The sequence below is a fragment of the Scophthalmus maximus genome, chromosome 5, assembly GCF_022379125.1.
Source record: "Scophthalmus maximus strain ysfricsl-2021 chromosome 5, ASM2237912v1, whole genome shotgun sequence".
Lineage (NCBI taxonomy): Eukaryota > Metazoa > Chordata > Actinopteri > Pleuronectiformes > Scophthalmidae > Scophthalmus > Scophthalmus maximus.
The window spans coordinates 1759561-1783243 of NC_061519.1; the positions used below are offsets into that span (position 1 = coordinate 1759561).

Sequence of the window (23683 nt, forward strand, 5' to 3'; positions counted from 1 at the left end):
TGTTTTTCCCAGTCCTACACACCTCAGTGCGTTCAGAAGTCCCTCCACACTGTTGGACGGTTGTTCTTTCAGCACCTTGATGCAGCCCTTCATCTGCACAAAGACAACACAGGGGGTGAGAGAAAGGTCGGCAGCCTCCAATCCACCTCACTTCCTGCTGCGGCAGCAAACTAACAGACTCAAAAAGGAGCATGGGACCTCATGTGCAGCGCCTTTGTAATGTTACGGTGAGATTTGTGCTTCATAACCTTTTGACCTTTGCGATTAAATGTTGCGACATCTACTTGTGACTCCTCGTCACAGGCCTCTGCGTGGACATGAAGCGTGAGCACTTGAATCAAACTCTGGGTTTTTGCTCCTCAGATTGTTTGTTTTCAAAGGTTTTTACAGGTTGAAAAGGCAAACGTGTTCAGTAGTTCACTTTTAAGAAGCAGAAATCATCTTGTGACTCCACAGACGTATCTTGTGATCCCTTTTGGGCTAACAATGTGTTATCCCATGCATACATAATAAAGTATGTGTGGACAATGATGATGTATTAAACAGCATTTACGCGTAATTTGGAAAACAGAACCCATTGACAGAATCCCAGACAAAGAAAATCATTATGGTGAGCAGCTTCTAAAGGCCGAAGGAGGCAGTTTTACCGACTATAGAGTAGAATCATCTCACACCACACTGTGATGATGGACTATTAGAAAAAGAAAAAAAATGTTGATTAAAAACACCATGGAAATTTGTGTGCAGGTTGATCAAAATGTCAGATTGACTGGGAAATATCAAAGTTTTTAATGTAAGACAAATTTAAAAAGGATAGGTCTACTGTTTCTCTTTCTGTTTTATTACTTTAAAAAAGAACATGATCAGGCACGAAGTGCCAACTTATCCCTCAGACTTTGGATTTTAATAGTCAGTTTTAAAAGGGGGTGTTCAAAAGTGTCCATCGGCACGCAAAAGGAGAAACATGTGACCCCTGATCATTTGTGCGTACTCACATCGATTTTGGAGGTCTTGGCAAACGCTCCGACGGGGTGAACGTGATCGTAGAGGATGATGACGCCCACCATCACCCTCATACAGAACAGCATGGTGTCTGTGTTGGTGAACCGACAGCGGTACTCCCTGGGACAAACACAAGTGTGCAGGAGGAATGAGAAACACACACACACAAATAAAAACTGTCTTTCCAGAGACAAAGCTGGGTGAAAATAGCAGCTTACAGTTTGAAGCACTTTCTGATTGCCTCGGCAAGTAAGTTGTTCAGGACTTGAGTGTGTTCAAATAGAGAAATCTGTTAAAAGGATTTTAAATTTAGCGTGAAGGATGGGCTGCATCTCTTTCTTCACCGAATTAGTGAATGGGCCTGTTGAATTAGCGTTTGACACTGGAGAGGAGCTCTTTTGTGTTCAATTTGAAAGGACTCGTTAATTAAAACTCAGGCTCCTGACCTTTGGAGGGGAAGACGAGGAGAAAAGGAGATGGAAGGGAGAATGGAAAACAAGAAGGGAGTGCGAAGTACTCACGGAGTCTCCAGCATGACACGACACACACAGGCCATGGTGCTCAGGCAGTCTGTGGTGTCCTCGATGGGCAGGGTCTTATTCTGAAGGTTCGGGGGGGGAGAGAGAAAGATCAGCACTCCTTTAACACTCTTCATACAGAACGTCCGCCCCTCCCTCCAATAACAAATCACTAACATTGTCCTGTGTAGTTGTGTTCTCATGGGACCAAATGTTCCACCACAAGGTGGAGACAGAGTACATCTGCAGGGGGCAGTCGAAAGTATAAAGGCCGGGAGGGTGACTATGCTAAAAGCCAATCATGACCAGCATGTCCTCTAAATTTTGCATGAGACCCGAGAGTATTTCTCAAAACGTCTGCGCCGTCAAAATGCAGAGGTGCAAAGTCAGAGGGGGGCAGACTGCTAACTCTACACAAAAATAACTGTGATGACAGCAGGGGAAACAAGAAGGCGGCAGATTTCACGCAACATGGGGCAGCGCTTGAGGTGAGGACTCGAGTGTCCCAGGGAAATAACAGGCTAAACACAATAATGGTTCATATAGCGATGCCACTAAGAATGGTGTCAAATAATAACGTGGCTCAGCTTTTTAATAGCAAACTGTTTGCTCTCCTCCTGCATATATATGCTCTAACCATTTTGTACAGGATGTCAGGACGCTGACCAGCACTGTGCAAAGAGTTAACAAGGGTGCAGGGAAGTTGATCAGAAGAGGAACACTATTATCATTAATATTATTATTATTAGTCAGTCCCTCTTGGATGAATGTTGTATTTTTCACGAGACAAAGTCAGTGCAGCTGAATGATGAATGTGATAAATGATTTGCTTTGGGCATTAGTGGAGTATAACTATATCAAGTACAGTACGTTATGAGAGTATTTCCATTTCATGCTTCCTCACTTCAGCTCAGAGAAAATAATGCATCTTTTACTTAACTCCATTTTTTGACATCTCCAGACTGGATACTTAACATACTTTATTATTATTATTTTAATTTAAAAGCTCAATACAATGCACCATTATAGGTTGAACTACTCAACAGTTTGTAAAATGGTTCTAATCAGCTCCACCTTAACAAACCACAACTGTAAATTCCCAATTACTCTTGAAGGCACAAGTAACGATAATCCAACAATATGATATAGAATTTTTGCAACATTACCAGGGGCCTATTTGCTGCATTTTGTTCTTTTTTCCTCTGATAAGTCAAAAGTAGGTACATTAAGATGATGACATTTGTTGTGCCACATTGTGGCACCGCTACCGCCTTGAATGAAGTGAAGAAAATCCACATTTCAATGCCTACTAATTCACTTAAATGTGACATTTGCCTCATGCATACTTGTACCTGTGACATTTGTGAAAAACTATAAGAGCTAAATCTGGTCAGACGTTCGCCTGCTCTACCTCTGAGACAAACTTGGTGGTGGCGTTGCTCAAAGTCTTCAGCATCGGCGTTGCTTCGGCGTAGAACAGGGACATCCGGTTGGCCATCTCATTGTTGACCTCGTTCTCCGCCTCCAGCTGTGAAGCCAATACGGAACAGATATCACTGGTCGCACACACTCACAGTCCCACATTCACGTCACCCCGTTGGTGTGATGATAGTGGAACGGTGGAGCTAACTGTGTGTAACGTGACTAGCAAATGAAATATTGACTGCATGTGCTTGTCTTTTGGATCGTCGGGGAGGAAAGGAAGACCTCCTCTTGAGTCATTAATGATTAAAGAGGGAAAGTGAAGCCATGCTGCTTCAGCTGAACATTGCATGTTGTGTGCAACACAAACAGGCAGATCATTTCCCCCGAAGGCCTCACCTGCTGGTTGTTCAGCCTGTTCCTACTTATGGTCCTCCTGTAGTAGCTGAAGTCATTCTGAATGGCTGGGTTCGTCATCTGCATGGCGAGGTGAAGAGGTGATTAATGTTTTCACAAATCCATTTAAAATTGATTTTTTTTTTCTGCTGCCGTAAAGGGTCAGATTGAGAGGGCTGTAATTGGAGCAAAAAAATCATTCCCTTTTACCTTTAGCTCATCAAAGCTGAGTGTGAAGTGAAGGATCTCAGCAAACTGTTTGGCCAGGGCCTGCTCTCGCTCCAGATGCTGCATGGGAGCGTATGGCGGGCTCGTCAGCGCCTCCAGCAGGCTGCGCAGGGCGTTCTCTGCCAACATACACACATTTAAGACATTGGGAATTCATCTCGACAAGCTGGAATCGGCATGTCCCAGTGTCACCGCGCAGGCTTTTATCTGTCATGTTCCGACTGCTGTAATTCTCCCTAATCTGGCCTGGATCAGAAGACCTCTTTCATGTCAACAGCTGGAAAAACCTAATGAAGCAGCAGCAGGATTTTTACTGGTGCACAGTGACAAAATCACTTCCGCTCCTCATTTGAAATCACTGGATACCTGTTGGGCTTTTTTAGAAATGCACCCAGCACTTTGAAAGAACACCAATGGTGACCCCCCAATGGGAACAGGATTCCAGTTTTTAGACAAATCCCCTCTGATTTAACATTTAGGACCAGGAATTTAGCATTAGAGCGGACAGCGACATTGTTCTAGGGCTGTCCACCACTTTTTTTCCAGACATTCATGTTCTCCTCCGAATTAATCCTAATGACTTGGGTTGGGTGAGCCAATAAAATAATACTGCTCTCATATAAAACCGTTAGAACCATGATGGTAATTTTACTAGAAGGATCAAAACAGATGCATCAGAACCAGAGACATGAGCTTTTTTAATTCATGCATTCTAGTTAAAACCTGGTGCCTGCATTACCCACAATGCAACATGACCACTGAGGTTGGTGATTTTGGTGTGATTCTGGTATGTTTTTGTAGCCTCAAGCATCAGGTCATTTCTGTTTAACTTCACGCCAGCAGATGTTTTTTCTCCCGTCTCCCGTGACAACCTACTTTTCAGATTTCCCTCTGGAGCCTATAAAGCCTTTCTATTTTGAATGCCCATATATGCAGTAATACTCCCCCTCTCCTGTAAACAGACTTATGTGTTCATTTTTTTATTAAGCAGCATCATCTGGTCATTTTCAGTCAGTAAAATATTATGGTTTATGACCGAAGTGTTTATTCCGGGCGGCCTCAGCTCTACTGTACTTTGTGTTTGGCGCTAATTAGCAAGTGCTAACGCTCTTAACTAGGATGCTGAACATGGTAAACATTAAACCCAATAAAAATGCTAATATTGGCATTGAGCAGTGAACATCTAGCCAAGGGAGTATATTAGCATGTAGGTCAAAGCACTGCTGTGACTTAATACAACTCCAAAGAGCTGCTGCCGTAAGTGAAAAAAAAAATTGGAGAAGACATAAATGACTTGTGAAGATGGTGGTGAGTTTAATTCTCTCTCTTTCCTTTTGTCTTTATTAATTTGACTTACTGTCTCACAGAGCTGCTGGCATGGCCGTGACGTCTCTTGGTTTTCTTACGACTGGCCTGTGCCTGAAGAGTAATTTTCACCTATTTCTAAGGATTATGCAGTTCATCAGCGCTCTGTTTGACCTCTGTGACCGCAGACGTTAACAACAAATTTCACTGTGCAAGACAAACTAAATGAACTAAATGTCAGTGGTACTCCACAGAGATCACATCGCGACTGACACATACACACAGACACAGTATCTGTGACCGTACGCATCCCCTGTGTCACATATACCATAGCCTTTTCTGTGCTCTGCAGCCTCTAACAGATCAGACACCAGAGATGGACTTCAGACGCTGTGTGTAGCAGCAATGCCTCAGAAGAAAAGTCTCCAGGGGCCCCATCCCTTCCTCTGCATTAAAAATGCACGAGGTCCTTCTATAAATACAGCACAGAAGTGTTTCATCTGAAGGGCCTGCGCAGAAACCCCACTCTCCCTCCTGCTGTTTGCACAGAGGCCACAGTCCCTGTACTGAGCACCTATTCCTGAGGGTACATGCTGACAGTTCGGATAAAGAGACCCCTTCAGCTGTTTGTTTACTGTACATGGGACTTTTTAACCTCTCATGTTCCCCTTTGATCAAATACATCAATTTTTTAAAAGGTGGTGCTACAGGCGAAAAACAGGAGCGATGATCGAGTTTGTACTCTACTCTTTATAATTCGGTCTCCTCCTCTCCATAACCAGAGGTAAAGGAGACGTCTGCAAGAACAAAGATCTGTCGTGCTGTATCGTGGATACATTAGCATGGATACATTATCACCAATTATCAGTTAGCTCCCGCTGTATGGTAATCTGAGAACACGATGTCCATATCCAGATCGAAGTAGTAGAGGAAGGCAGAGCAGAGGCGGCAGCCAAACTCTATTTCTCTGCACATATTGCTCTCTCTCTCTCTCTCTCTCTCTCTCTCTCTCTACTCTGTCAGCCTCTCTGTGCTGGATAACCAAGGACCACTGTTTCCGTAGCAACGGCTGCCTGGCTGCTAGGTCAGGATGCTGCAGAGATGGCTGAGAGGACATCATAGTGTGTGTGTGTGTGTGTGTGTGTGTGTGTGTGTGTGTGTGTGTGTGTGTGTGTGTGTGTGTGTGTGTGTGTGTGTGCGTGTTAAGGAATGCTGCTGCATGTAAAATCACAGTGGTGGTACGTGGCAACATGGAGTGGATCTGTGAAACAGATTAAAGACCTCTAGCTTAAAATGATTACATTTAAGGCTCAGTGTTACACCACGATGTGTTCACTGACTGTATTTGTCAGGGTGACTGTGTGTCTGTCACATACAGTACACATCACGTGTCTCTCATCCTGTATCCGTGGAACAGCTCCCAAAACAATAACTAGTGTTGGCATGCGCTCGTTAAGTGTTGGACACATTATCTTTTATACTTTTATGCACCATGGATGCAAGTTACTCCCTGTTTCTGTTACAAAATCTGACAAAACCAGAAAGATATCAGAACTCTGTCAGAATGCAAGAAAGCTCATTATAGCCTTATCAGAGAGATGGATCTTTCAGTCTTTCTCCCTCACACTGACTACACCCCTGCAACACTTTCACCTGTTAAAGTCAAGCCATGCACCTTCTGATAGCCATAGTGAAGTCCTTGCTTCTTCGATTAACTGACTGGCTGATGGCAAATTGCCTTTCTAATTTTAGTTCTAAGGTCGTAGCTGCCTCCAGCTATAATATCAGCTCTTGTTAGACCTGCAATATGGCCACCAGAGATTGTGTTACATCACCAGCCATTTCTCTCCAGACTCTGTATCTGCCTTGCTCACCAAGTCGGAGGGAGAACTCATAGAACCTCTTCAGCTTGGCCACCAGGGGGCAGACTGCGTTCCAGGCCTTCTCCTGAAGAGCGAGGTCGCCGGGGTTCTGGATGGCCTTCAGGCAGAAACACAGATGTTACTTTAGAATTTAAAAAAAAAACCAACCTCCTCAACCCCCCCCCCCCCCCCCTTGAAGCCATTTTCACTTTGGTAAATCATATTCTATTCATTCAACTGTGATAATCCTTCCGTACTGAAGTGGTTTCAGTTCACCTGACCCAAATGGGTTTTATTAAAGTGTCATTTACCAGAAAGATTTGAATTGGCTCATAAACTTAGGTTCAACGCTGACTCAGGAAATTCTCTGCAGGTACACATTAGCCACCCTAGTCGGATATAGTTAAGAGGACGAGGCTTGTTCTGAACAAATGCTTCCAAGTCCTCAAGGTTAGGAAGCAAGGAGAGGAAACGATTCAGGACTATTTGTTAACAAGTAGAACATTGCCTACTGCTGAGCAATCTGCAGTGATCTCTCATACTGCAGAGTACTGGTTTGTGGGAATGTGAAATCTGAACATATATTGCAACTAAAAGCCTACCAGCTATATTGTCCATGTAAACAACACATTGCACGCAAAGTTTTGTTTGAAAGAAATACGTCTTTGCATACAGTATGTTTAGTGCATACTGCTTTGTACGCTTGGTGTCCGAATTTCCCCCTGGCAAGCAAGATGTGAATCACACACGCTCGCCAGTTTGTTTAAGGTTCAGCACTTATTGACTGCTTGGCGCTCACTTCTCGTATCTCCTGGCCTGCGCCATTATAAGACTGCAGCTCGGCGAGGATCCCATGAGCCTCCTCCAGCACAGCGCTGACCTGGTTCCACACGGCCGTCTCTGCTTCCGTGGGCTGGGCATCTGGCAGGGGAGAGGAGCGGGGGAAAGTACAGGGGGGGGAGAGGAACAGAAAGGGCAAGAGAGGGAAGTGAAAGTGTGATGTGGAAATGGCGACATTCGAGGGGAGGTGGCGGAGAGGAGGCAGGGAGAGGCGGTGGGGATGGCAGTGATGGGTGAAAATGAGAGGAAGAAAGGAGAGAAGGAGGTTAATGATGAAGGAAGAGCTGAAAACATGATTTGCTAGAGGGTCAGATTAAAAGAGCTTGAGATAATGGCTTACTCAATACATGACTTGGTAAAAAAATTTGGTGTAAGTGGACATTGCAGCTCTAAGGTCAGAATCCGACCAGCAAACGTCGAGACACCTACAAGTCACACTCTGTCACACAGTGAGGTCTGATTGAAGAGCTTGTACTCACACAGGAAGGAGCAGATGATGACACGTTTCGGTTTCACTTCAGGTAATCATTTGGATGAGGATGTGACTGTAATAGTCTAACATTTGAAGGGTTTTCAGACGTCGCGAATAGCGGCTGTATTTCACCACTTGGACAATGTGTCTGCGAATGTCCCCGCTGTCCACTCAGCAGAGATGTATTCATGCCTGGGTAGGTGTAATTGCCCCATCAGATTGTTGTAATAGTCTTATCCATCTTTTTCTCACTTTCTATTTCCCCCTGCACTTGGGTTACTGTGAACAAGAAAAACTGGGGGGGGGGGGGGTTTAAAACAAACAAGTAGTAGGGAGAACAACCTGCGGGCGTCTCTTTCCCTGTCTCACACGTGCACACCGAGCAGCACGCCTCGTGTCAACTCTTGTGCTTTTGTCGCAGGACACCTCGCAGTCACAGTTCTGCGTCGTTCGCCCGCGTGACGTGTGGACACACATAATTGTCCTCATTGTGTTTCTCGTTCTCTCTGGGGTCTTCGTTTTTTGAAGAGCAATCCAGCTCGACGTGCTGCCCGTGTACAAAGTGGCAGTGGGAGTGTTCCCACAGGGATCTCTGCATGGGGTAGCAGTTCTCGTGGTTTTCTCGGGTAAAGGTAGCAATCATGGAATATTTGCTATCCTCCATGCACACCGGCTGCCATAATGAGCGCAGCAAGCATCGCTAATTTTAGTGATGGCCCCTCACCAATGTGCTGCTGCGCTCTTCTGGTAAACAACTCCATCTTTTGTTTAATAGACAATAATTAATGGACGCTGAGGTATATGTATTCTTTTATGAAAATGAGCATCGCTTAAATTATGCCTCTAATGTTAAAGGAAGCTGTCACTTTCTCGTTGAGGTAGATCAGAAAATGAATAGCACAATATTATACTTGAGAAGGAGACGAAGGTCCGGTAGCTTGGCATGAAGCCTGAAGGGTGAAGCAACTAGTCTGCCTCTGTCCAAAGGTTGCTCCTTCAGAAAGGTTTTAATGGGGGTTTTAACTGCTTGATTATTTCATGGACGGGCCCGCTGACTCCCAACACTTTGTCACGCGGACTACCAGACGTTACTAGACTCCAGGAAGTGTCCCACCAAGAACTGGCCTCGCATAACTTCATTTGAACCACATGCAGTCATTTTTAGATTTCGGGGTTTACGCGCACATTAAATAAACAAGCTCAGTTTAATGAGCTGCTCTTTGGCTACCCGGACGTAGACAGGCTCTAGTTGTTCTACTGAACTGAACTGTCTCCTGACTGTGGCTTGAAAAGCAAATTTCAAAAAGGAAAGAATCAGAGACAAGTGTACATAAGCACACCTTATATGCCTGACCTTTGCATGTCAGCACGAATGTTTACCTGTAAAGTTCTTTGCCAACAATCACGTTCTCATTGGAAAAATTATACACATTTTTAAAATTCCACCCACCATGGATGTCCTCAGAGAACTAAGACATTCAGTCATAGACAGCCACATAAAAACTGGATGTTGAGTTGAAGCCAAACGCTGATCTGTGTGACAGAGGTGACTGTGTGACGTGTGTCTCTGGGGTTCAACCTGTTTGAAAGCCGACAGTGAGCTCTCCCACTCCCACTGTGACTCGCTGTACAGTCAGTGGAATGCAGCTGTGAGAGAGGGAAAGTGCTTGAGGAGGGGAAAGTAATATTGGGATACACTGCAAATTGTCTCCTTCTTAACAGTCCGTGTAGTCATCTCATGCTCAGTCTTAAAATCTTCAGTGGGATTTACTTCTTCTGTTCTGTGAAGATTACTGTGGGCTTCTTGTTTTCGGCCCAGTGCTTAGGAAATATATTGCTACCTGCTAACCACGCCAGTGGCATTGATCTTTGTTTAGTGCTTTTTGGGTTTGTCAACCATTTTGACAAAATCGATGACCTGTTGCTTAAACTGCAGAAGATTTCAACACTGCACTCCAATCAAAGGACTTGTTAAGATGGACACACTGCAAAGATTAAAAATCACTGACTGGGAAAATGAGCAGAGGGGGAATAGAGGTGGTTTTCACCAACCTCTCAATCTTTCTCTCTTTCCTTCAGTTTCTCTTCTCACTCTTTCAGAGACACACACACACACACACACACACACACACTGTTTAGTGCTACAAACACACACACACACACACACACACACACACACACACACACACACACACACACACTGTTTAGTGCTACAAACACACACACACACACACACACACACACACACACACACACACACACACACACACACACACACACACACACTGTTTAGTGCTACACACACACACACAAACACACACACACACACACACACACAGGTCAGACACAATAGGTCACACAACAGAGGATGAGGAAATGAGGAGATGGAGGGATGACGATAGACTTTTGTGGCAGCGATCGCCATCCCTGAGTAACTAACATACACCCACGCAGAACTGGCATTTACTGTTTATTTCTCCTCTGTTTTTTGTAGCTCAGGAGATGGGATAAAAGCATTATTGTTGTCATTTAGCCACAGCGTCACAACCGGCCATTGTGCGTCTGTCTGCGTCTCATAAGATGTGGCGCGTGTGAATAAGACCCTTTAGAAAGAAGACAAATGGCTTTCAAATGCCAGTCCCTGGAGCATGAATCCAAATATAAAGCATAGGAGGAGGAGGAGGAGGAGGAGGAGGAGAGCTGAGGAGGTGAGAAAAGGGCAAATAAGGACGTAAAGGTGGCACAATGGTTGGCTTAGAGTGATGGAATGGGGGGGGGCAAAGGCAACATAGAGAAAGGGATAACTCAAAAACATAAGAAGCGGATGGTCTCACGTTCAAAGTCAAGGAAAACTATTGGGCCATGCTCAAGTTCGGCGCAAGCCAGCACTTTCAGGAGGTTTCCCATGAGCCCCCTGGAACAGAGAGAGGGGAGAAGTCTGTGGGTGTTGAGGGGACATGTGTCAGGGTTGTGCGCACGTGGGTGTGTGTGTGTGTGCGAGTGTGAGTTTGTGAGCTGAATGTGTGTGTGTGTGTGTGTGTGTGTGTGTGTGTGTGTGTGTGGTGTTGAGGGTGTCAGGCTAGGGACTGGATGAGAGGAATCCTGGAATGGCATGATGGAAGTATGTCCTGGGTGAAGAATGGCGACATGAACACAGAGCCTCTGTAATCCCACTCTTGTGGTATTGTTCATCCATTTTTCTTTCAACAGTAAAAGCCGATGGTTTGGTTGCGTTAATGATCAAGCAGACCTCAAGTAAAGAATGTGCTTCTTAACAAAGGTGAAGGGAGAAAATGTAATTTTCAATTATTTAAGAATTTATTCCTCATTTTCAATCAAAAACTAAATTTTGCATTATAAGATTATACTTGAAGAACTGAGAGACAATGAAAATAATTTGAAAACAAAAAACAATATAAATTTCTTTATTTTACCTATTTGAAAAAAAACCAACTAAACCCTGGAAGTTATTCTTAATTTTCTGACAAATCTCGTAAATTATATGTGATTATTCAGTAGTTGTTGCACTAGAAAACGTCTTCTGAGAAAAATGGAGCTTTTAAATAGAGAGAGAATAAATAGAACTGAAACCCCCCCAAAAAAACATGAATGAATTAAAAAGTGCTCCATTTAATTTGAGCGACGCCTCGGTGTCAGAAGTGCAACCAAAAACTGACGCATTGAAACTTAAAAAAGGTTTCCATGAGAGAAAAACTGAGAACACTGTATATTTTCTCATTGTCTTTGCTAATGGGATTTTTGTTTAATGATTCAGAAATAAATCTAATCCCATGAAATGACTCACTTGTAATTTATAAGCACTCAAAACAGACAGAAATGACTTGCATCCTTCCTCTTTTTGTAACATTATTTGAGGAAAGTGTTGATTCAGAGGTAACTGCTAAATGCTTTTTTAGTTTAACTCACTGTAATTATACCTCCGTGTTATTTGTACCAACGCACCATATGTTTCTTCCATGTCAGAAAACACTGAGAGTGGGACTAGAGAGAGACTGATAACAACAAACCACACCCACAACAGCACCCCGTCACACCATCATCAGCTCACAGCCAAATATAGCCCCCCTGCCCACACCCGGCGACCTCCCTGTGAACACCTCTGCTCCACACACACACACACTCACTCACTCACTCACTCACTCACTCACTCACTCACACAAGTGCCCTCACATGTCAAGCACACAGACACGTGCACACAACCAGGTGCTCACTTACTTTCAAAGTCCAGGAAAAAATGTGGACAGTTCTCTAAATCCTTGCCAAGGACCTTAATGAGGTTCCCCATGGCTGGCGACCTGGACGGGAGGAAAACAACAAAATGCATACAGTACGCAGAACCTGGCAACCCGCATGAAAATACACAACATGCACATGGAGAACACAGCAGGCTGGGAATGTTTTGTTTCCTTTTACCCATCTGCACTTGTCTAATTATCCCTTTCCCCCTCTCCTCCTCCATCTGTCTGTCTCAGCAATATGTCCAGAGCGGAGTCGGACGTTCCAGTCATAAATGACACTGATCACAGTTTGCATCCAAAACACAGCGTACGCTGTATTCAATTAGAGGGGGGCCTAAATCCAGTTGTGAATCCTTTAGCGCACTCATTGGGAGTCACTAGACCTGCGCAATGGTTTTAATCCATTTATACGACTATAGTAACCCAATCAAAGCCTGCTATGTACAGGCTACTCTGCCCTAATGCTCTTCATGCACAGCAGTCTATAGATACTTAATGACAAGCTCTTTATACTTCATACCCAAAGGCCAGATGCCAGCACTTTATGAAGACCAATCATGCAGTCGTCATTAGATTATACTGTAGGTCAGACGGGCAGGACATACAGGTCTGTCTGCTCACGTGTTAGTAGAGAGCAGCAGACCAAACAACACACAGTGTGTCGGGCGTCTCAGACCTCAAGGCCAAGTCAGTGGCTCCTAGTTTAAACCCTCTTCAGTCCCAGCTTGGCCAGGCAGCACTAACACAGGTAGTGGAGACAAATATTGTTCAATCTCGGGGTTGGGCCGTACCAAATTATCGATGTTTCATTACCACCAATCATTTATTTAATTTTTTTTATCGAATTACTAGTCACAAGCATGTTGAAAACAGGTATTTGATGTTATATCATTGTGATAACAAGCTGGTCAATCACAATATATCTTATTGATGTCGCTGAATAATTCTCTTTGTATCAGCGGCCACGCCTGGAGTTACCTTCCGCAGACCTTTATTTTAAACTGTACTGGGGATCTTGAGTTTCAATATTTCGCTCAGTGTAAACATGGTATAGCTTCAATAAGGGCCTGGAACAAGCTGACACAGAATACATCATTTTAACAACGTTTGTGTGCATGTGCGCGCGTGTTACATAAAAAAAAACACGAACAAAAGTGGAATCCAATATACAAAAAATGACTCTCAGCTGTGCGAGTATATGAAAGCCTCCCTCCTAATTCGTCCTCAGCCCGGCCCCCCTTTCTAAGTCATACAGGGGCTTTGGTCGCAGACGGTAGGCAGCTGTCGAGTTTCACTTCCTCCGCCTCTACGTGATTACGTGCCATGTAAGCATGCAGAGGAGGCCTCTCAGTTTTCACCGCGGGTGCAATTTATGGCCGGCATTAGCATGTTTACGAGAAGCCACCATCCTGCACACAAAAAAAAAAAAAGCCTCGTCTTTTCAATATTACTCAGCAAGAACGGGTGTTGCAGTGCAGCACCGAGGTGCGGATAAAGAAGGGATGGAGTTACTGGCCAGTCGCTGAGACAGCCCGCTGTACACTCTCCATCCAAAGTCGCTGTTTCTCTTTCAGACGCACTTGTATCTTCTGTTTCATAGGTCTGCCGCTCTCTCCACAAAATGGGTTGGGAGGCCGAGGGAGAGAGGGAGAGAGCTGAGTCACTGCTGTAACCTATGTGCATCAGTCCGGAGGTGTAAAACACGCCCTGACTTTTAGAACACCTGCTCCACCGCGCACTGCACCGAGGCTATGAATATATGAATAACACATGAGTATCGTCAGCCTGACAAGGAGATTGCAAAGGCAAAGTCAAGGTGAGAGTCGTATCAGAGCCTTGCATGAAGCTTTCTGACACAGGGATAGGTGTGCCTTAGCTGTAGCTGAACCACGGCCACAGACACACACATTGGATCAGCATGTGGTCCATCCAGAGAGCAGAGCTCGGCTGATGGTTGCCTGGATACTGTTGGCCTGGTAATATCGTCTGTTCGACTTAGCAGAAGATGTGTGGGGGGGTGGAGCATCCAGCTTGTTCACACAATGCATCAATCTTTACCAGTTGAACAAAAAACTCTTTCTCTCACACTTCTCTCTTCTTACCCCTCTTTTTCTCCTATGAGAGCTTCTTTTCTCCCGTTGTCCTCCGACCCTCTCTTCCTCCACCTGTCCTCGTCCTTTGCCTTGTGAAACCGCAGCTGTGAGCAAATCCCAGGTTTCGCCCCGGCTCTGAGCGATGTCCCACCGGTTGCACTGGTCGTAACTCTCTGCCTTGCTACAGACTGATGTAAACTTCTGCTCTCGCTCTTTCACCCTCTGTCTCTCGCTGTGCATCTCCGTCAACTTCACACTTCTCCTTTTCAGTCGTCTATTTAAAGGCCTGTGGTTTGTCTCTATTCACTGTGTGCGTGATGCTACAGACCGAGGGTACCCTGCTGGGTGTGAATGTCGGTATAAAAAAGCACACAGTACGAGGGGTTCTTGTTATTTACATTTCTGTCTTTTCCCCCTCTGGCTCTTTTGTCCTGATGTGAGTCTGTATCTTTACAATCTGTGCTCAGAGTGAGAAAAACTCTGTCTCTCTTTTTTTTGCTCTTGACGTCAGAATGGGTTCCTCAAAAAAAAACAACATCCCCTCCAGCTCTCCTCTCTGCCTCACTTCTCCATTTCAACACTCAGCAGCACTCTCCGGGCTCCTCTGGCCTTGTCTTGTCACTGCACATTTCTGTCATGGTGCCACTGGTGGCCCGGCTCTAAGTGGCAGGATGGATATGGCGATTAGGCCGTGCAAACACACATTTGCTTTTAAACTTGTAGATTGGGTCCATAATCTACATAACTTTAAAGCCTCTATGTTTGCGTGCGTGTGTGTGCGTTCGTGTGTGTGTGTGTGTGTGTGTGTGTAACCAACGGTTCGGTCATTTGAACACGACATTCTGTGAATTAGGAAGAGTGTTTTGGTGGCCACCGGTTGCGGATTCTGCTTCACGCAAACACACACTGTTCGTATTCAGCCAGCGGGAAAGTGGAGCAGAGTGCTTCTCTTACGCAACTGTGCAGCACACAGCTCTCATCTGTAGTCCGGCAAGAGAGACCAAACCGAAGGGCTCCTCGAGTCTTGATAAAGACACGGCTCGGCTCCCACATGGCGACTGAAAGGCCAACCTGGTCCAGACTTGAAGCCAATCTGGCCTCCCGGCCTCCTTTCAGCTCTAACTGAAGGATTCCTCCTGTGCAGCTCCATCAGTGTGGATTCAGCGAGCACAGAAACAGCTCCGCTTTGCCAAGTCTAACCTCTATTAACTCACCAATAAGACCATCTGAGCCTCCTTTCTTCGTCTGTGCCTCTTTCTCTTTGCCTCCAACCACAATGATCTCTCGTTCTGTTGCACACTGGCTGACGGGGTATTCACTGGCCTGTGAATCAAACTCATCCAGCAGCTGTACTGTACACAAAGCATGCAGCGACTGCACTCTCCCAGCTCTCATCTTTTTTTACTCCCTACCCATCACTGTTTCCTCACTCCTAAATTGTCCCCCCGTCTCTCCTCTTTCCGACTCGCCCATATGGTGCTTCTCTGGCATGTCCTTATTTTTCTGCTGCTGTTCTATTCACTTTCCCTACTTTTTTAAATCAAATTATTCCACTCTTCATTTTTCATTCCTACCTTCGCTTGTGTTTATCCCTCTGGAACACTTCACTGCATCAACCAAGGCCTGTCAGCTCCAGTGGTTACAGCATCAGCACCCACCACCTGACAAAGAGACAGACAGACAGACAGAGCGAGAGAGAGGGAAATTAACATAAAACTCAACTTCAACATGTACACTGTAGAGAATAGTGTTGAATTTGGTTTTTAAAATAGTTAATGTCAGCAAGGGTAAAGGCATTTTGGACAAAGAGAAAGGGCAAATGAACATAGGAGCTAAAAATAATAATATATTTGGGCTGATCCATCCATTAGCATTTCAGGGGAGGATATGATTTTATTCATCTAGCCTCGCGGTGAAATCAACTTAGAGTTAAGCTGTTGATCTAAATAAAAAAAATGTCATCAGTTTATGGAATTTTAAACATATATTAAATTCTTTGTCCAATTGAGGACAACAGGAACAAGCTGAGAACACGTGTTAGTGTACACTTGCCTACTTAACATACATTCAAAGTGATTTGGAGTCGTGTTTGTGTCCACCTAATGAATCTATCCCATCTCCCATGTGAGCTCCTGAGATAAATATCCAACTCTTTGCCTGCTACATGCTCCAAGATGTTCTCAGGCTTGTCGCCTACATTGCCTCTGTGCCATTTGGTGCTGGGTAAGGTCGTGTTCAGTGGGTTTTCAGAACCATTTCACTGAAAACCATAGCCTGCTGCAGCAGTGAACGGAGCTAGTGATGAGCGGTGAACCATAACTGGGTTTGTTACTAAAAATTGCCCCTTTTTCATGCAATCATTTGATACATTGCTATTACATGTTATACTGATTGAAGCTGCGTTTAAGGGTGTCATGATGGTCTTTATGCTGCGTGAAAAGGAGTATCATTATTTAGAAAAATACCTTTATGGAAATTGTTGAATCCGCTTTCACGGGCAGCTTAAGGTTTGATGTTTGAGCTTAAAAGTGTGTCAACAGCAGGTATGAGCATCATTTCTTGTTCAGAAACAAAGGATAACAACATAATTTCCTTAGTGAAGGTAATAAACAGTATTACTCTACCAAGAGCTACAGTGAATGTCTCTCATCTAAGAACCTAGAAGGCGCTTCTCTGTGTCTCTCCCATGTTCACATCTCCACAATGGACAGAGCTTGTTGAAGCTTATCTCATTCATTTTGTCTTTCACAACTCTGGCGTTGACTCACCAGCCGCCTGGTGTAACTATTAACACTACTGCTGCTGCCCTTGCATCATCGAATCTCACCAGGAGCGAGTAGAGACGAGAGAGAGAGAGTTGGGGGCCTTTGAAGAATTGTTGCCAGGGAAACACAGCCTCTTATTCACATTGCAACACACAGTCAGGTACTGTTCTGCGTTATCAATCAGATGTGGGTTGGATGGATGGATGGATGAATTATACTCTCCTAATCTCTTGAGTGTGTGGGACACCGAAGTATTGACTTTGGGGCTGTAAACTACGTCGTCCACCACTCCTGGATTAACATGCCCTCTACCACAGGCAGACTTGTTCCGACTACATGTTCCTTTCAAGTAAATTGCCCAATGCTTATTGATTTCTCATCTTTGTGAAAGGGCAAAGGTCAAGCATGTCAACGGACACAGTGAGGTCAAGAGGCGTGAAGACTTGAACTAAGGCTTGGGAGGTTAATACTCGTGGGTGTGATGGTAAACTTAATTTGCTCTTTCTCTCTGAGTCTGACTTTATTTGTTCGAGATCTGCCCCTTGACCTTTTTGAACTCCTTTTGAACCCTTTTTTTATTGTTGAATTCTCTTTCTACAACAAAAGGTGAAACTCGCGCCATGTCAAACCAGAGAGAAGTCATTGTTTTAACTTAGTATTAATGAGAGACCAGCAGCTGTTGTTATAACTATTAATGCTTTTACCCAGATCAAATTGAGAGCAGGCTTCTAATTTCACTCCTGCTTCAGGGCCCGGTCTGCACATTTTGACTGATTACTACTTTCAACCCTTCTAATTAGGTGAGTGCTTTAGATTTCCATTTGAGCTCTGCGCCACCTGTTTGCCTTCTCAGCACTGCTTAATCTGATCCATACGCAAACTTAAAATTTCATCTATGTTCTTGCTGTTGGCTACATACACATGTGGGTTGGTGATGAAACTGCACTCAGATTGAGTTAATCCCAGTCACAGTCAAACTTTAAATCCTTCCCATTTGATTTTACACATGTAATAGGATACAGTCAAATGTAGCACTAGTCCCTCATTGAATAATCTGCCAATTACTTTCACGATTCATAATTTTTACAATCAAAACGTGCCCTTCATAATTTTTGTCATGTCTTGTTTTTGTCCAACCAACAGTGCAGCATCTAAAGATCTAAACATACGACACAGAAAAGCTTGAAATGCTTATGTTCACGAAGCTACAACCGGCAAATGTTTGTCATTTTATTCTTAAGAAATGATTTAGATGATTATTCTCTTATTAAAGCAGTTGCTGATTAATTTTCCCTCTGTTAATCAATTGATTAGCTCCGGCGGATTAAGGGCAATGGCGTGGATGGCGAGCACCAATGTCGTCCATTCAAATCCAGCCAGGAGCGTTATTAAAGCAGCATCTCTTTGTCCCTCATTTTCTAATGTCTCCTGTCCATCTCTTTCACCACAGTGCTCCACGACAGATTCATAGTCAGGTGATGTGACAACAGCTAATGTCCATGACACTCCACCTGCAGAAGTGCTTCAGAGACAACATCTTGGACTGTGTTGATATGTTTATTTTATTTTTGTATCTATTTATTCATTTATATATTGCGGTCAAGCACCGTCAGTGCAGCTTTGCAAAGATTCCATTTTGGGATGGTGGTGGAGAGCGCTGTCCAAACTCTCCCATAGCTGGTGAGAAGTGGCGTGATCTTACACTCGCATGTGATTCACAAACCATTTCAAATCAAAAGCCAATCAATAGGATTCCCAGGAAGACTCTGATACTGGCGCTGACACTTGATGAGGCCCATCATGAATCTGTGTCATACTAATCGAATCAGAAGTCTCTACTCTGCTGCAGTCTCCCGAGAGCAGACGCTGTACGAGGGGAGTCCAGCCGGCGGGAGGTTTCCGTCTCGAAATGTTCGGTAGCTGCTTTTTTAGCAACTTCAGAGCTGACGGTGAGAGTCAGCGGGTCAGAGGTAAGAGAGGAAGAAATCAGAGACATCTGTCTGTTTTATTCAAAGTTTGAGGTACTCGGCTCCTGTTAGCTCTGCTCACTGAACAGGTTCCTTCTTTAAAAGGAAAAAAAAAAGGCTAGTAAATACTCCTATTACTCCCTCTTGTTCTCTTTCACTTTTTTCAACCTTTGCCCCGCTCTCTGGACACACCCCTCTCGCCGCCCCCTGTTAACTCCAAGCTCCTCTTTTATGAAGCCGTTCATTCACCCTTCTTTTCAACACACAGCCTCTTGACCTCTTCCTCTGTTTCCGTCTTTTATACGGTACCTCTATCCTTTCTTCTTTCTTTCTCAGCACACTCTCCCCAAACAGAGACGAGTGAAGGGAGCTGTGGTGTGTCACCAGTGTGTTTTTACCGGAAGAGAAAGGTGGATGGATGCAGAGTGAACTAAACACCCACCTAAAGTCAGTACGTCTTCTTTTTAGTTATCAGACAATGAATTTTTCTAAGCTGACGTGTTTTTATGTTATATAAATTTGTGTGAGTAATAGCATGCCGATGCTGGTGGTAGATGCCAGAGGAAAAAATGGGTTCTGATCACATGCAGGTGGAGAGAAGAGGAGGAGGAGTCGATATGAGAAAAGGAGGAGAGAAATTAGAAGGAAAGGGAAGATGTACATTGACAAAGAGTCAGTTTGAGGGCTAAAATGGGAGGTTGCAATGTCAGACTCAACAAGACCATAGCTTAAGATGGACCGCCAATGGAAGGCTACAGACAATTTGCCTCAGGCCAACGCACACAAACACACTCAGTCACAATTCTAGATACCGCCACTCCTTGATGAGGTGCGATGGGAAGGAGAATCGAGTGGAGATTGGCAGAGTGTGGGAGAGAAGAATGGAGCATCAGAGCAAACAAGAGAGATGGAAATGGTAGGAGGAGGTTACGATTCTCCCGCAACACCCCTCCCCCCTCTCCCTCTCTCGATCTCTCCCGCTCTCACACACACACACGTACACACACACACGTACCCACACATGCACACACATATGTACACACACATGCACACACACATGCACACACACATGTACACACACATGTACACGCATGCTAGCTGAGTGTGAGTCCAGAGAGGCGCCCGGTGCCTCGTGAAAGGGCAATTGCAAATGAGCATTGTGATTCTGCGCTGCATGGTTGACAAAGAAAGAGGGATGATAGAGTGCGAGACAGAAAGAGTAATAACCGACAGAGACAGAGATGGTATTGCATGTTGAAGCTCTTCTTGGATCAATTCCGATTGTGTAACATGCTTCAGTGTGATCATTTTTCAAGTGAAATACAGAACTGGGCCAGTAACGGAGGGATTTGATGTTCATGTACTGTGAGGTGGACAAAAACTGAACTCTCTTTACTGTTTAGATATCATAATGGTTTATATGCATTAGGAATTTGGATTTAAGTGTTGTAACATCAGACAGTATTGGTTGTATTATTTATATATATGTATAATTATTGTATTATTTATATATATATATATATATACTGTGTATATATATATGATATCAGCATCAGCGCAAGTATATAGTAGGTATCTGTAGTAAGTATTAGTAAGTATGGCAAGTAAGTATTCATGACTATATCTATACTACTATATCTAAATATTTGAATGCCACAGATTATCTAAAGGGGCATTATGACCCCTGGAAAAGCAGAGTTGGAAATAATTTTCAGTTTTTAATTTCCTCTCTGTGCTGTCAGAGGACGGATGGATGTAAAGTGAGTTCTTGTTATTCTTTTTGGTGTTACTGTAATTGATGCTAATTAGCTGCTATCAAAGGGAGCCCGATAGGCTTTTAGGGGGGTCTACATATACTCGCGGCGTGCTTGTGATGTGTGTATGTGCATGTGTGTGTTAAGTGTGGATATCTTTGTACCCTTCAGCCCTCGCCCCCCCACCCCTTCCTTGTCCTTCCCTGACCCCCTGCTGTCTGCAAACAAAGAAAAAAACGCAATATACTGTACAGACAGTTCCTCTTTGTCCCTGCTTACACAGTGATTTCTGTGTGTGTATGTGTGTTTTGACGACCGAAGTCAATTTCATTGGGCTGAAAATAAAATGAATTTGAATTGCGTTTGGATTGTATTGTGTGTGAGGCAGACGCCTGTAAATTCAGTATAAAGTTATGTTTTAGGGTTAGGCAAGTAAAAATAATGGTTAGAGTGCAATATGTGTGTGTGTGAGCAACGAGGGCGATTACAAAACAGTACATAAAGGCAATTTGAACTCACTGTATTGTAATTCTCCTCCCTCCTTCAACTCTCAACTGTTTCACTCCATTTATTGTCCGTCTGCCTTTTTTTCTCTGTCAACTTCCAATGTTCTCTTCGCTGAACCAATCATGTGTTTTGTGTATCAGTCAGAGATCTAAAGTCGCCCTTATCCTTTGCCTCATAACTTAATCTCTGTCATCCAGACCCTTTCTGTCTCTCATGCTACATTTTGTTAGCTGATAGTACATGGAAAATATGTGAAAGGAATATGAAATGCAATGAATCTGAAGCACTGGGGCACCAGGACACTCCAGCAGACAAGTTCTTCACAGAAGAATTCAGAATGCATATTGAAAATGCGTGTGGTGTTGTTGTACACCATTTCACAAATCACAATGAAAATGAATTGTTGTACAACTATAGTAAAAAACGCCTGGGTAATCTTAAAAACCAAAAACATAGATTTTCTGTGATTACTTTTCAGTAACATTGTCTCCACTTCCTCTCACCTGTACAAAAAATGAAGCCACAGTATAGTGTTACAGGTGCTGCCATCTTGCGGTGCATAATTCAGTAATTGGTAGTTGTAGTTGCTGGAGAGTTGAGTTGTGGCATCCAAGTCCCACCAATGCACCCAACCAACAAATCATGAGCCAAACTCTGCTGTCAATCATGACATCGCACCCCATTTGTAAACAACTAATTCAAATACAGCAACATCCTAAAATGACAGAGACCATCTTTGGGCAAAATGTAATTGACTTGCACATTGATTTTTTTTTTGTTTGGTCCATGTCACACCTGCTAACATGGAGGGGGCGGGGTTTAGGTCCTATATTGCAGCAAGCCACCAGGGGGCGATCGAGATGTTTTGGCTTTACTCTGGGGGAACTGTCATGTCATTTATCTTTATGTACATTTATATTTTTGGTGAGTTAACATTCCAAACAGTCCTCTTTCCTCTTTACGGTCCACATCTCTGATTTTTCTGTGATTTCAAAAGCTCTTGTGTTTTGCTATTTCACTGATTGAAAACAACTGGGATTAAGCACGGGGGCATGATTTCCCTGCGGCAGGGCCGGGAAAAATTGTGACAGATAAATGGCCGCAAAAAAAAGGCAGCATGAACGGATAAGGTCAATGCAATATATATATATATATATAATAACAATAAATGACCATTAAACTGAGTAATTCTTCAGTGTGAAACATTTTAACTGCTTCTAGTGAACGCTATAACAGCTTTTGTATTAACTGAAAATGACGTTAGCCAAAGTCATAGTCAAAACAAAAGGATTACTTCATCTGATGTTCATGCTTACAGTTAAGTACAGTATTTTTCGAATATCAACAATGACGAGTGTACATCGGCAATTTCTATATATTACAATGAATATTATCATGGTCTCTTGTGGAGTTGGAACACGGCACATGTCTCAATCTCTCGGCCACAGCACATGCCAAGGAGAATGACTGAGTGACTTCTGACCCCAGCGTGACCTGGAATCTATACTCAGCGCTGTGTGTCTCCACATAAAGTACTGAAAGAGCTAGTGCCCTTGACTGAGGCGATGCTTCGTCAGACTGTGCTGCAGTGTGTCTCACATGGCAGAAGATGCAGTGTTACACTATTCCCTGTCCCAGTGGGAGGGGGAGGATAGCACTAGCAGTAGCTCTCGAATATATGAAACTGTCTGGGATGTAAGGAATGTGCTCAAGCTGATGCAGAGGGGGAAAAAAAAGAATTGATTGAACAGGAACTAGATTGACCTAAACGGGAATCCGTTTGGGACGTGTTAGATCCCTGGTGTGAATGTGTGAGGTCTTGGCTGTTGTTGTGGTTTATTTCTGTCGAGTGACGTATATTTTTGATGTTTGATGTTTAGTAGCAAATGAACTTTATATACAGTAGATAAATCCTCACGTACTCCAGCTGAACTAATTAGTGAGAAAGTGTGTGTGTATTCGTGTTGATAGAAAGGAGGGAAATATAGAGTCTATGTGTGGTCCCACAATCCTGATCAAACACTGAACTCAGGTACAGTTTGCCAGCATCCTAGTGTGCCCACAGCAGATCTGGCACGCACACACACACACACACGTTTAAAGTGAGACTAAAATAAGAATTGACCATCCACTAACACCCCAACCCCCGGTTCTGGTTTCAATTCTCACGCGACTGCAGTTTTAATAACAGTTTTACAAGTTGAAAATTTTATTTTTATCTTTTATTTTATTAGTCTATTTTTTTATCAGTATATTTCACACGGAGGTCGACAAAAGCGGCCTTTGGAATTCT

At 43.8% G+C, this 23683-nt stretch overlaps 1 protein-coding gene across 5 annotated transcripts in view; it reads right to left on the reverse strand.

The window, feature by feature from the left end:
• Positions 1 to 23683, reverse strand: part of fam49al (family with sequence similarity 49 member A, like) — a 31470-nt gene that overhangs the window by 1976 nt on the left and 5811 nt on the right. Inside the window, exons 2-11 of one of the 5 annotated variants that reach the window (XM_035634326.2) lie at positions 15972 to 16058; positions 12282 to 12361; positions 7533 to 7654; positions 6746 to 6851; positions 3549 to 3685; positions 3342 to 3419; positions 2932 to 3048; positions 1524 to 1603; positions 996 to 1122; positions 23 to 93 (exon numbers count right to left, since the gene is read on the reverse strand). In XM_035634326.2, the coding sequence (XP_035490219.1) occupies positions 23 to 93; positions 996 to 1122; positions 1524 to 1603; positions 2932 to 3048; positions 3342 to 3419; positions 3549 to 3685; positions 6746 to 6851; positions 7533 to 7654; positions 12282 to 12351 (908 nt within the window). In that variant the 5' untranslated portion in view covers positions 12352 to 12361; positions 15972 to 16058. Of the gene's footprint in view, positions 1 to 22; positions 94 to 995; positions 1123 to 1523; positions 1604 to 2931; positions 3049 to 3341; positions 3420 to 3548; positions 3686 to 6745; positions 6852 to 7532; positions 7655 to 10879; positions 10960 to 12281; positions 12362 to 14406; positions 14822 to 15971; positions 16059 to 23683 lie in introns of those variants that run through there. The other 4 variants (XM_035634325.2, XM_035634327.2, XM_035634323.2 and 1 more) reach the window with 4 other exon arrangements.